At 43.6% G+C, this 13,253-nt stretch overlaps 1 protein-coding gene across 3 annotated transcripts; it reads left to right on the top strand.

Moving 5' to 3' along the window:
- The first annotated feature begins 255 nt into the window (after positions 1 to 255).
- LOC139802878 (thymosin beta-12-like) lies at positions 256 to 11,334 on the top strand. Of its 3 annotated transcripts, none has more exons than XM_071758478.1 (3): positions 256 to 340; positions 10,116 to 10,223; positions 11,165 to 11,334. In XM_071758478.1, the coding sequence occupies exons 2-3, from the start codon at positions 10,124 to 10,126 to the stop codon at positions 11,200 to 11,202; spliced, it is 138 nt and encodes a 45-aa protein (XP_071614579.1). In that variant the 5' UTR covers positions 256 to 340; positions 10,116 to 10,123; the 3' UTR covers positions 11,203 to 11,334. The 3 variants fall into 3 exon arrangements, with proteins under 3 accessions (XP_071614579.1, XP_071614580.1, XP_071614578.1); XM_071758479.1 differs by lacking the exon at positions 256 to 340 and adding an exon at positions 9,131 to 9,197; XM_071758477.1 differs by lacking the exon at positions 256 to 340 and having other exon boundaries at positions 10,055 to 10,223.
- Positions 11,335 to 13,253: the final 1,919 nt, after the last annotated feature.

Below are 13,253 nucleotides of genomic sequence, written 5' to 3' on the forward strand. Positions count from 1 at the left end.
CCTCTCAGGAGGTCTGTGTTGGCTGTCAGTCTGCTTCCACAGCAGATTTCACCACTTCAGCAGCTAATAGCATTTCCTTGCATCAGGATGAGGTTTCTGAATTTGTATTTTGTATACATAGCTGTGTTCTTTCTGATTCATTTAGCCTCATCAACAACAATAAAGATACTGAATCAGAACAAGCTGGCAGTTTTGTTGATGAAACATGGGAGAGCACGGACTCCAGCTGGCTCTTCAGCAGCTCTGTTGGCCAATTGACAGGAATAAAACTGCAAGAAAACTGACACAGAAAAAAAAAAAAACCAGGCAGCAAGAGGAGACAGACAGCAGAGGCAGGCAGGTAGGCAGTGCACAGCACCTGTTCACTGGTTTTCAGCCCAAAACAGTGCCTTTCCTGCTCTGAACTGGCTCTGAGCGTGCCATTCCGTGCCAGTTTGCCCACCCTCCTTTCAAACGCTTCCAGTGTTCCTCATGGGGGGCAGACGTATGCACTCCCAGGCTGCCATTTTAGACTTTTCTGCTCACTTTGTGTTACTGCTGCCTGTTTTTGTGAGGTTGAGGAGAAGCTGGTGCTTTAGACGCTTTTTCTAAGATATTAGAAATACCTCAGTGCTGGTGAGGCCACACCTCGAGTCCTGTTTCCAGTTCTGGGCCCCTCAGTTCAGGAAGGAGATTGAGGTCCTGGAGCAGGTCCGAAGGAGACAACTGGGCTGGTGAAGGGACTCGAGCACAGATCCTATGAGGAGAGGCTGAGGGAGCTGGGGGTGTTGAGGCTGGAGAAGAGGAGGCTCAGGGGAGACCTCATCACTCTCTACAACTCCCTGAAAGGAGGTTGGAGCCAGGGGGGGTTGGGCTCTTTTCCCAGGCAACTCTCAGCAAGACAAGAGGGCACAAGAGGTCTCAAGTTGTGCCAGGGGAGGTTTAGGTTGGACATTAGAAAGAATTTCTTTACTGAGAGGGTGATCAGACATTGGAATGGGCTGCCCAGGGAAGGGGTGGATTCTCCATCCCTGGAGATATTTAAAAAGAGCCTGGATGTGGCACTCAGTGCCATGGGCTGGGAACTGCAGCAGGAGTGGATCAAGGGTTGGACTTGATGATCTCTGAGGTCCCTTCCAACCCAGCCCATTCTATGATTAAAGGAAGAGGTAAGGGAGGCAACGACTCGCGAGGGGCTGCGTGTTTACACCCCCAAGATACAGCTGCTCAAAGGTTCTGCTTTACAGATTATTGCTAAAAATGCCCAGGAGCAATGTGGTAGCTGTTCCCACCCTTTTTCCACTATCTGAGGGCACAGTTCAACTTTTCTGGTAACATTTTGTAATCCTCCTTCTTACATGGTAGGCAGACACAGCTCAGACACCTCAGTCACCTGTATGCCAGGACATATGACAAAGCCCTGCACAGTGACAAGGCCACAGCATGGGGCTGTACACAAGAAGGACCCATTTCCCAGCTGCTGTACAGCACCAGGAACTCAGTTGATGTGTCCAGTCAGCATCTGGCTCCTTGGACCAGAGAGCCAGAGTGACATAATATCCCTCTCTCATCAGTAAATCCAGGGCCACACCACGAAGTGCAAGCCATTTGTGTAGCTTGTTGTACTATCTTACAAGTCCAGCTAAGCTGGCCAGCCTAAAAGTTTTGCAGAGATTCTGCTGCTAGGTCCTCACAAAGTAACTCAGTAGATCTGAAATTATTACTCACATCATTCCCTCGTTTTCAGGAAGAACTATTAATGAGCACAAGTGATTATTAACAGTGTGTGTCACAGAAGGACTGGAGCCATGTTTCCTTCATGGGTCCCCAGTGTCAGTCCTGACCTAGCATTACTTTAAAATAAATATTCTCTGAACACTTCAGTTTCCAGTTAAGTTCCAGCAACAGCCCTGCATAACTCCTCATCAGAAATTGTAGCAAACTGAAAAACAGCTTTATTCACAACTGTAATTGCTGTTGTACAAGGCTTAGCACAAACTGAGCCAGAATACTCCAAAACCTTAACCAGTTTTGCCATGCCATCCAATACTTTGAAGGTTGATAGACTGCCATGCTCTTCTTTACCTTCATACTGGGTTGTTACCTTGCCAGAAGGAAATAGAAACCTGATGCACAGCATAACAAGACACTCTCTGCTCTGATGCTTGTGGATTAGATGCCAACAGATTTTCCTTGGCAAGGAAAAAATTATCCATGTGTCAGCACAGTATTTGTCTTTGGTTTTAACTGTCCATCTACACATTATTTTATAAACTCTCCTGAAGCTGGAATCGTTCAGTTTTTGTCTTATTTGTCCTATGTTTGTCCTATTGATATATTGCAAAAATAATGACAAGCATGAGTCCTTTAAACACCCAAGAATTAGCCAACAGTAGCACTTTCCAGCTACTTGCTCAGTGAAATGCTTTCTGTTACTACATGTTTATTCCAGAAACAGACACACATCCCCAAACCAAGTCTTTACTCTGTCTTTTCTAGCATTATAGGATTTTCTAAAAAACATTTTGTTGCTGAATGCCCAGCACAAAATACTTGGCCATGTTGGACACCGTAATTCTCCATGGACCCTCTCAAATCAGGAAGTCTCCAGATTTTCTGATTCTTGGTGTTCAAAAGGGCACCCAAGAATCAAAGTCCATTTTTAAAGCTTTGCCCTGTGTTAACCAATGAAGCTTCACAACACTTAAGAAAACAAGTGAAATAGTCTATTTTATAAAAACAGAAACTCCAACACAGAGAAAGCCATTCATCTTTTCAAGGGCTGTCTGCCATTACTAGAGACATAAGCAAGGATTTTTTTTTTACATGGAATTCAATATCAAAGGCACATGTTCTATGTAAATGTCAGACATTTTTTACTCATTTCTCTACCAGAGTTCTGTGATTAAAATAAACATTTACAGCATGAGGGTTTTTTTTCCCCTGCCTTAGAAGAATTTTGACTCCTATTCTTGGGCTTGGAAGATGCATCTTTAAAGTAGAGATCTAGGAATATGGGGCAAATATGGCTTTTAAGGCTTGCTCACATTTTAATTGCATGGTTTCAGACTTAACAGGAGATAGTTCTTCCCTTCTTGAAATTCAAGACATTGAAAGGTTAATTCAATCTTCTCAGTTCCATTTCCTTCCTTCTGTTCCCCTTCCCACACTCCCCCTCCCCCATCTGTAGACAGCTTACTTATTTGAATTTTATGCAAGCTAGTGTTCATCCAAGGGAAAAAAAAACCCAAAAACCCAACATTTAATGTATGCATCACACAAGAGAAAATTACAATATTGCACACTTTGATTTTTCACTTCCTATTTGCTTTTCTCTGCATTCACTACTTGGGGCTGTGAACAGATATGAACTCATGCCCTAAAGCTGATTTCCACTGAAAAGTTCACTTGAATTAAAACCTGAATATCCACATCCTTGTTGGATTTCTCTTCTCTGCACTCAGAAGGATCTATCCTTGAGCTGCCATGGTGCTTTTACCTTGGGCTGGGGAAAGGCTATGGTTGAAGTTAGTACAATTTGTCTGCTGCCAACACAATCACTCTCTGCTGCTCCCATGTTATTTCATGGTGTGGTCACTCACACTCAAAGAATATGAACCCAAGAGGAGCCAGCTGGAGTGTAGAGAGCTCAAGTTAACCCTCTTGTGAAGACACAGCCTTAGTAAGACTGCAGCTGGTTTCTGCACTTTATATATATTTTTTTTTAAAAAGCTGTAAAGTCACTGAAAGCATTCTAGTTCTATCAGGTTCTAACAGGAGAACTGTTCACTTTGGATGCTGTGAGAGGAAAAAGTCTTTTTTTTTTTTTTACATTTTGGAGGGGAAAAATGGCATTTAACATAACCTGCTTGCAGCTTTCACTTCCACAGGCAGAAGTTAAAAGATGTGAAATTTATGATTACCACTTTCTTACAGAATTGTTACCTTGTACACAGTAATACCTATGTAGTTTGTTTACTCTGTGTAACAAGCTAATAAAATTGGAAAAAAAATTTGGAAAAGTAGTATGAATCCTTTCAAGTAGAAATACATGGAAAATACTTCCAGTATTCCAAGTAGAAATATTTTGGAAATTACAGAGATCAGCTAGGAAAGATACTTGGCTGCCTTGTCTGTTCCTCTGCTACAGCAGCTTTATTTCCCTAAGCAGATAAAAAACTTCAGGGTTTATCTTTTCCCCAAAACAAAACCTACCTAAGCTGCCAGAGGGTCTCAGACTGTTGGAAGTGGAATGATTTGGCAAGCTGAGAGGTGCTTCTTAGGGACCCATCTGGGACAGCCCCGTGTCCCAGAAGTGAAGGATACCACACCTAGGTACCTACCCCAGCACAACATGGACTGTAAGGACAGACCCACCTGTTGTCCTTTATCCTCTGGAGAGAAAGGAAGTCTGAAGTTAGATGCTCCAAGACTGGAAGTCATGCTAAGCCACTGTGCTTCTGGACCAGTGTTCATCCCAAACTGTCATGTGCTCTGCAGCATAATAACTAATGTGACTAATACATCACATGCTTCTTTCCCCACCCTATTGGAGAGAAGCACATGCATGGACATTTTATATTATTATTTTTTTCCCCTCTAATAATGCATGTATCTGTCACCACATTTTGCTAGAAGAGGCCAGGCCAAAGCCAAATATTTTGTGCTGGAAGACACACTTTTGGGTAAGTTCTCAAGAAAGTTCTGTTGCAAGAATCTCCATCTGGTTGAACTTTTAAAAATTCACCCCCATACCGAGAGTTTGATAAGACCGAAGAGGAGGGAAAAAGGAAATTTTCACTCCCACTAGCTTATGTTTTCTCTTTTTGCTCTTTGCTTCAGTGGGACTCCTAGCAGTGGCTGCCTAAACTCCAGAGCTATTTAAAAAACACAGAGCTGAAAAAAGTAACCCAAAAAGGACTGTCTACAACCAGCCTCTCCTCACTCCTCATCCTCGGTACACATCTACTCTTATGGTCTCAGGAAGGAAAACAAAACACCTTTGGTAGTGGGAAAACAGAGCAAAAGACCAGCAGGGAGTACTTACACACCAGCAGTGCAGTGCTAGAGCAGACACCCTGCCAAAGGGAGATCATTGCCTTCCTTACACCCCCAGGATTCATTGTCTCTCAGCCTGGGAACCTGTCTCCGTTCCCAAACATGGATATTTTTTTTGGCAGCAAGATGGAACAAAAGACACAAAGGGAACTAAGAAAACCCTTTCAGTGAAGCTGTAGTCTTTTTTTGGTTTTTTTTTTTTCTCCCTAGGGACGAGAAACCTTCTAAGGATAGCTTATAACACACCCAATCCTGCTACCTTTCTCAAAGGTCCTCAATCCTTACACACATCTAAAGGAATTAGGGTGCTTGCAGGTTCCAGCCTGGCTTTTGACCTTGAAAAATGAAAGCCCCACCTTTAGCACCAAAAACACCACAACATTTTGAAAATTAAATCATGGTTACGTTTGAGTGGGTGTGTTATTTCAAGACAGCACTAATGTGATTATAAAATCACTTGTGTGAGCTTATTTGCTCTGCTACAGACACTCCTCAAGCACCTCTTCCTCTAACCAGCTGCTTGCCTTGGGGTGCTTCATCCCTCTTCATCTCCATATGGAATTAGATGTGGTCTGGTTCCCACTGCTGCACCAAAAAGAAAGAAACCCCCTTCTTGCAGTCACACACCTAGTTTCCATGAAACTTGGCATTTCCAGAGCACCTCTTATGCCAAACATGAGCACAGCAGCACGGCATCCCTCCAGTCTGTGAAGGCTATGCTATTAAATAAATATATATGTATATATATATATGTATATAAGTTCCTGCAGCCCCAGCTCCGGGCAGGCTGGGCTTGTTGCTTCCAAGTGACCATGGCCAGGGGAGAAAGCCAAGTGGCAGCAAGCTCCAAGCCTCCCAGCCTCACTCTTGAGACTCCCCTCCAAATTTCCCTTTGCTGTTGAGCTCCCTTTCAGCATTTCCTCTCACCTATTACTGCATCCTGGTAGCTGGTATTTGTTTTCCTCTGTTTCTCTGTGGGTGTCTGACAGACACTCGGTGCTTGTGCTGCCAGGCACAGTTTATTGCTGCCAGGGGTGGGTGACTCACGGGTATCAGAGGTGTCAGTCCTGGCAGGTCTGACTCAGCCCTTCATCCTTTGGCAGCAGGTTGAAGAAAACTCAATTTCCATTGTATCTGAGGTGGCTTTTCAGACACAGCCCTACTAGCATGGCTTTACCTACATGGGATCTGTAAAGATCCTGTGGTTTGCTGGCTCTGCTGCCTTGCTGTTTTTTCTCATTTCTGTGTGCTGGATCACACAGCTGCCTCTGCACCTCAAAGACCATTGAGGTTCATTGCTACCACAGTTATACCAAGGCCAGGTGACAGCTGTGTTCCCTGTACTGAAGGTGGTGACTCTGAAATCCTGATATTAAAATAACTGCTTTGCAGCTCAAACAACAAGGATGCCTCAACTCCCAGTAAAAGTGAAAGGCATCTGAGTAAAATATCACCTACCATCCTTCCCTCCCAGCCCCAACACGGTGTGCAGTACCCTCAGGCCAAGCTCCAAACTTACCATATGAGAACTACATACAGCTGTCCATCCTACACAGGGTGTAAACACAAGGCTTGAGTCCAACATGAGCTGTGTTTGACCACAGCACTGTACTTAGAAGCTACAGAAACCTGACACACTTTATGCAATGGTCAGGATGTTTGTTATGGAGATGGGTATCTGTCTGTTCCTTTCAACCCAGAGTGAGAACATGTAATTTCTTATCACTAGGTTATGTGGTCTAACACTGTTGCACTTTTCTCAGAAACCCAGCATCAATTAAAAACATGGTCAACATCACCCTAAAGCCCCAAACAAGGAATCCCAAACTGTTTTGACTACTAAGTCTGCCAATAAATCAGGCAATTAACACAGCGGTGGTGAAAAGCAAACACGTCCACTCTGTCTTAGCATGTTTTAAAAAGCCTGATCTCTGCTGTGGATGTAAAGGGCCAAGCCCGTAGTGGTCCACAGAAAGTCAGAAGCAAGATTCTTCTGCTTTGCTGTCCTGAACACTTCATTTACCCTATATGAGAAAGAATTTGTGCCAGTCTAAAAGTTGAAGAGTTTTCCCCCTCTAATTGCTCATCACAGTAAGAATTCTAATTGTTACTTGTAAAAGATGGACATATGTTTAAAAACCAAACTCATTAACTGCCTAAATCCAGGAGGAATCATTCAGATTGTGTTTTAAAGTCTTTTCTGATCTTCTATATCTGGTGTCCAGCCTAACAAGAAGAGGTTAACAATCTCTCTTTAAACAGATGCTAAGACTGCTCAGTGCCAAATCTCAGCTACAGATTACACCAAATATTCACCCAGCAGCCGCCTTCCTGCTTATTCCCAGAGGGGTTGGGTCAAAAATATGGCTTTCTATTTTTAACAATTGATTGGAGAAAGAGGATGGAAGCAAGGGAACCGAGTCCTGATGATAAATATGGCTTGTAGGCACACAAATTGATTTTGCAGGGACAGTGCAGGTGCAGAGGTAACTGCAAGCCAGCAACTGCACAAGTCAGCTGAGCTTTTAGCCTAACAAAAATGCAGCTGCATTACTCCCAGCACAATTTTAGGTCCTGAAACAGGACAGCCAGGTTGGCAGCAAGCTGAGCTCCGTGGGAACCAGATCATCTCTCTGGAGTTCCAGCTGAGCAGAATTACACAGGTGTTTTCACCACTGCAGTACATCACCTTCACCTCAAATCCTGCAGGCATGGCTACATAAAAAGTGCTCTTAGGGGAGTGTTTGACACAGTAGGCAGCAACCCCTGCACACTGTGGTGATACAGAAAATGGGAGGGAGAAAGGAAGGAATGACCAAATGCAAAGGAAACATTTTATGAATACCGGTGAGAAAAAAATAATCTTTTTTTCCCCTGCATTTGTGTTAATTTAAACGTATTTCAGAAGAAAAGGTCCTTAAAGCAAATTGATTTTCTCTATGCATATGCATCAGCCTCAAACCCACCCTTACCCAAGTCTGTTGTACCAACAGAAAGATCCCCAGCACTGTCCTGGGGCTCTCAGAGTGAGACATCTCTGCCTCCCTGAGCTCATTGCCCAGGTTCCCTTTACAGTTAGTAGAGAAACCAGGGTACTCCTAGGGCACAATTAATTTTATCCCAACTTAGTTACCTCCCTATTGACTATCACAGAGTTTAGACAAGTAATTCCAACACAGATATCCAAAGTTACACAAGAGGAAACTTCTGCTGGCATCCAGGTGGGATGCACACAGCCCTTCCCTCCCAGACCCAAGGGCCTCAAGAAATAATTCCCCAGGTGGTTTTGTGCTGCAAAGATGAATCCATGCCACAAACACAGGGATCTTGACAGCAGCAGCTCTAGGAGGTGGCTACAGGTAGTGCCCACACCCAATACAAAATGTGTCTTGCAAATACAGGTAAGGGCTTTTAGCTGTTTGAAAGGGTTTTTCCCAAAATTACATCACTCAGCACCTACAACACGTTCTCCTTTTGCTGCAACTTTTGGGGTTGAGCCAGCCCAGCTTGGTCCACCCCATCAGGATGGATTGCAGAGCCACCCACCATCAGCCTGAGGATCCATCAGTGGATTTTAGGTGCCAAAAGAGGAGCAACTGAAAGATTCACTGCACTCCCTTTCAGGACACCACCATGGTGCATCAGCTGTGGGTATCTCAGACGTGGCCCTCAGTTGTGGCAATCATACTGTGACTGTGCTAGGAGCCCTACTGAGCTTCTGCCAGCCCAGGTGGGTGGGGGACAACCCCCAGGTACATTGCTGAACACACCTAAAATCTCCCTGGAAAACAATCTGGCAGCTGCAGCCCCTAAATGAACACCAAACCTCACCTTGAACTCCAAACATCAGCACTGTAAAGAAAGGACAAGAAAGGAAACTTAAATATTATGGTCTTGGTAACCAAGAAGAACAAAGAAAAAAATATTCAAGATGTATTTTGGCACTTTTCCATGTCAGTTTTCCTATTTTCCTCCCTCATATACTTTCTGCAGCAGCAATCTGTCCTTTCCCTGAACGCTGAGCAATCCCAGCACTAAACTAATCAATATTAATAGCAATGGGCTCAGGCAGGGGGAGGAGAGGAGGGATTACCCTGACCTTTTTCAACTCATACTGCCTCAGACGGCCACCAAGCAGCTGAGGAGAGAGCAGCCAGACGGTAATGCCATGTGTTTTTTAGTAGATTTTCTTTTCTTCTTTTATTTTTTTTCCCTGTGAATATTTACTTCTGTTGTCTCAGTGCAGAGAGCAATGAAACCTGATTGTCTTCAGGTAGGAAAAAAGTGATTATATCAGCCATCTCCTGGCCAAACCTCGCCTTGATGGGAAACTCCACCAAAATCCGGGGAATAACACCCAGGCTGGGTTTTAACTTGAATTTCTATTAAAACCAGCAATAGGATTAGGGAAGTTTTGACAGGTGAAGCGTTGAATGCTGCTGTGCTGTGTGAATTTCTCTTATAATAGGGTATAATCAACCCCATTGAGTCTGTGGCTGGGATATTGAGGGTGAGAACAAACAAAGGGCTGGGTGAACTGGTCCTCTATTGTTAAGCACAAGTGTCCACAGCAGCTCACCCAGCTACAGGGGTGCTATGGACTCAGGACAGGATGCTCAGTATTAGAGATAAATCCTGTTAATTAAAACAAAATCATAATTGAAGGTCTTTGTTCACATTGGATTTGGGGTTATCATTGACTTTCGGGTTAGCAGCATTCCCTTAAAATAGAGCTTTAAGTCAGGAGATATCATGGATTACTTGCAATTAAGCCATTGTCTTCTTTTTGCTGAGAGATTCTTGTTTCTGTGAGCAAAATATGATTTTTATAGAAATGTAGTCTGAAAAATCTAGATAAAATACTACTTATGCCTTTCTTTTTTTTTACACTGAAAGAGCCAAGCTTGGGGGTGAGGTCCCAGATTGAGGTGTTAGATTTGTGGAGCTTTTTTTTTTTTTAATAAACGTTTTTATGGTGTTTTCACATTTTTTCTTTTGAGCAGAAAATGCACTGCAGATGGCTGATATCACAGCACCAGCTAATGAAGTCACGGGTGTGTTTTTCCTTTCTTTGTCAGGACTCATCATGTCCGACAAACCAGATTTTGCAGAAATTGAAACATTTGACAAGACCAAGCTGAAGAAGACAGAAACCAGAGAGAAAAATCCATTGCCTACTAAAGAAAGTAAGTGCTTACAAGGCTATTCTAACTACGAGCAGCAAGGACACAATCTGTGTTGCAGTTCATATGCAAAATGAATACTAATCATAGGATTACAGGCTCAAACTCATCCCTGACTTTAACTGGGGATAATAATAAGACTTACACTCTGTGCTGGGTTTCCAAGGGTACAAGGAGTTAGAACTGATGGTGTATTTTGTCTGAAAAACCTTTTCTGATGGGATTGCTCTGGCTTCTGCTAAAAACAAGACCACTTTTTCTGCTAGGTGACAGGATCAAACTGTGATGACCATGCTACCAACCTCTTTGGAGGCACAGACACCCAGGAGAACCCTTGCACATCCCCAGAAGGTGCTGAGGCTCTGGATTTAAAGAGTTAACAGGCAGATGAGCTGCTGCCCCCCACTGGTACCTGCTGTCAGCCCTGGCCAGGAGAGCTCCAGGCACCTTTTCTAATAAGGCAGCAAGAGAAAACCCATCATCATCCTCCTCTAACAAATCTCTTCCTCTTCCAAAGCACCCTCAGGCTCCTCTCCTGTACCCATGCTGTGGGCAGGCAGCCCAGTGAGGGTTCTGATTCACATTCAACTCAGGTGTGAACATGGCATTTTTCTGCATTTGGGCCAAATATTGCAAGTGGTCTCCTTCAGGAAAGCATCACTTACCCCTTTGGATGTGTCAGTACTGTGAGCCATGGAGATGCACTGCCCATTAAACAGGAAACATCAGATGCCTCATTTTTCCTGTTTTACCATCCCTACTGACACTAAAAGTGGAAGTTTGCACGTCATGAATTGCCCAGATTTGGGGAATGGGTTGCCACTTCAAAAGTAGCCAAAGAAAGCAAGGGATGACTCCCCATCCCCTGGCTCTTAGAATGACCATAGAAATTCATATCCTGCAGAGTCTTGATGATGGTTTTGTTTTCTCTGTTTTTCTGGCAGCTATCGAACAGGAAAAGCAAAGTGAAAGTACAGCCTGAGCATAAAACTGAAGATGTGACTGTTGCTTCTCCAGTGGGGTTTTGGCTTCCAGTTGGGGTATTTGGTTTTGTTCCTTCCCACACCATGTCAGTTGCCTATTTATTTTAGTAAATATTTGCCCATTTAATGTTCCCTGGGGAATAAGTTTGGTTTATATTTGCTGAACAAGATAGTATGTATGTGTTTGCATTCTTAAAACTGTAATTTCAAGTGTCAACCCCATTACTTGCCAAAAAAAAAAAAAAAAATTGCATAAAAATTGTTTTCCTAAACCTCACAATAAACAGGTTGCTTCTGATCAGCTGTCTTTGAGCCTTGCAGAAAGAAGATTTACAGCACATATTCTGCCTGGAATCCTTCTCACTTTGGTTGCATTTCCATGGTATCTAGAAAGACTGTTTCTGTCCACTCCAGCAGTAGGTTAGAGCTCTCAGAGGCAAGTATCCATTTAAAAATTCCATGAAAAATTGATGGTTGGGCTGAGGAAAGACTCAAATTAGCATCTCAGATGGAAGAAGGGCTGCAGCACCCTCTCTGCAGGTTTTTTTTTTTCTCCCTTTAGCTTGCTGAGATCTGATCAACCTTGAAACAGCTGCAGCACAGAAATTTTGGCCCACCTGCTAGCAAGCAATATAGGAACGTGGGAAGGTGTCAATAGGAGGAAGAAAGAAATTTATGACTACACTGCTTTTCTGAGATGATAGAGACCTTCAGCAGCACAAGGGTGTAGGACACAAACCTTCAAAGCAAACAAAGTTCACTAAATCACTGGTGCAATAACATCCTCACCAGTGTGCAGAAAGCTTGGCAAAAATAGAACCTGGTACCAGCTTGGGGGACTCTCAATTACAAAGTATCACATTATCTCTGGAATTAATTTGCAATCATATTAGCAAAACATGTGCTTACTCTGGGAAGGTAAACTGCTGTCCCTGGAGCTTGGGTTTGATCCTACTTGTGCTGCAAAATAGGAATAAATCTGTACTTTGGCAGAGTAACTCTGGGCTAATACCTGCATATGGGAAAGCAGAAACCAGCCTACAGACTTCAGAAAACACAAAGGGGTGGTTGGGATGGTGTTCAGAAAGCTCTTGGGGTTGCTTGATATTTGACATATAATGTGACCAGTCAGAATAGCAATTAAATAAGAGCAGCATAGCCACAAAACAGGTGACTTTCAGTGGCAACCCAGAGTAAACAGAGATGGCCAAGAAACCAAGGGAAAGCACAGACATGCAGGAGCAGTGATTTCTGTTAGAACTTTGTTACATCAGGGGTCTTCAAAGGGCCAGGACTGCTACTGCAATCACTACTTATCAGTTCAATATTGCTGCTGTTTTCTTTTCATGACCAAGTATTTTGCACATTCTGCTCTGAGGACCTCGTTCCCCTTGGCACCTGGCTCTAAGGCTGTATTTTTTTAGGGTCTTCTAGGTTTATTAATACCATTTTTTATCTAGGAGGTGTAGAATGTGAAAGGCTGAGCAACAAGGAACACGGTGCAATTTTTTTGCATCCCCTCACCCCTACAGGCTTCCAGGTCAAAAAGCCTTTGATGTTATTTAAATAATCAGCTTTGATGATGGTCTTTATGGAGAAGACATTCAGAGAGAGCACTCAGAGCAACACCACCTACTAGAAACTCATATAGCTGATCCTCTTCAGCCAGATGACCCATTACTTTTCCACAGGGTGATTGTGAAGCACCAGCTGGCACTCAGTGGGTGAACCCACAGACCAGACCTTCTCCTCATTTCTGCCAGGAGACAGTGCTTGGTTCCGTGTGATCATCTCTCTCCTTCTCTGCCAATTCAGAGCCACCTGCCAACTCACTCCACACCATATGCTCTAAAACACCAAAAAAACCTCTTTGGCACAACTGATCCAGTGGCTGGTGTCTGTGCCCCCAGGTTATCCCAGAAACCCAAGCACAGGGCTCCAGCCTGCACTTTGTGAGCAGAAGGGAAGGAAGGTCTGGCCAAAAGCAAGAAAAAAAACCAGGGATATTCTCCTCTCAAGTCTGCACACATGCAAAGGGTTAGCAGCATGG

This window comes from Heliangelus exortis, chromosome 15 (assembly GCF_036169615.1).
Source record: "Heliangelus exortis chromosome 15, bHelExo1.hap1, whole genome shotgun sequence".
Classification (NCBI taxonomy): Eukaryota; Metazoa; Chordata; class Aves; order Apodiformes; family Trochilidae; genus Heliangelus; species Heliangelus exortis.

Coding starts and splice junctions, on each gene's coding strand:
- LOC139802878 (XM_071758477.1), top strand. CDS start 10,055: ATGGCTGATATCACAGCACCAGCTAATGAAGTCACGGGTGTGTTTTTC. Junction 10,224..11,164: donor TCCATTGCCTACTAAAGAAA/GTAAGTGCTTAC, acceptor TTTTTCTGGCAG/CTATCGAACAGGAAAAGCAA.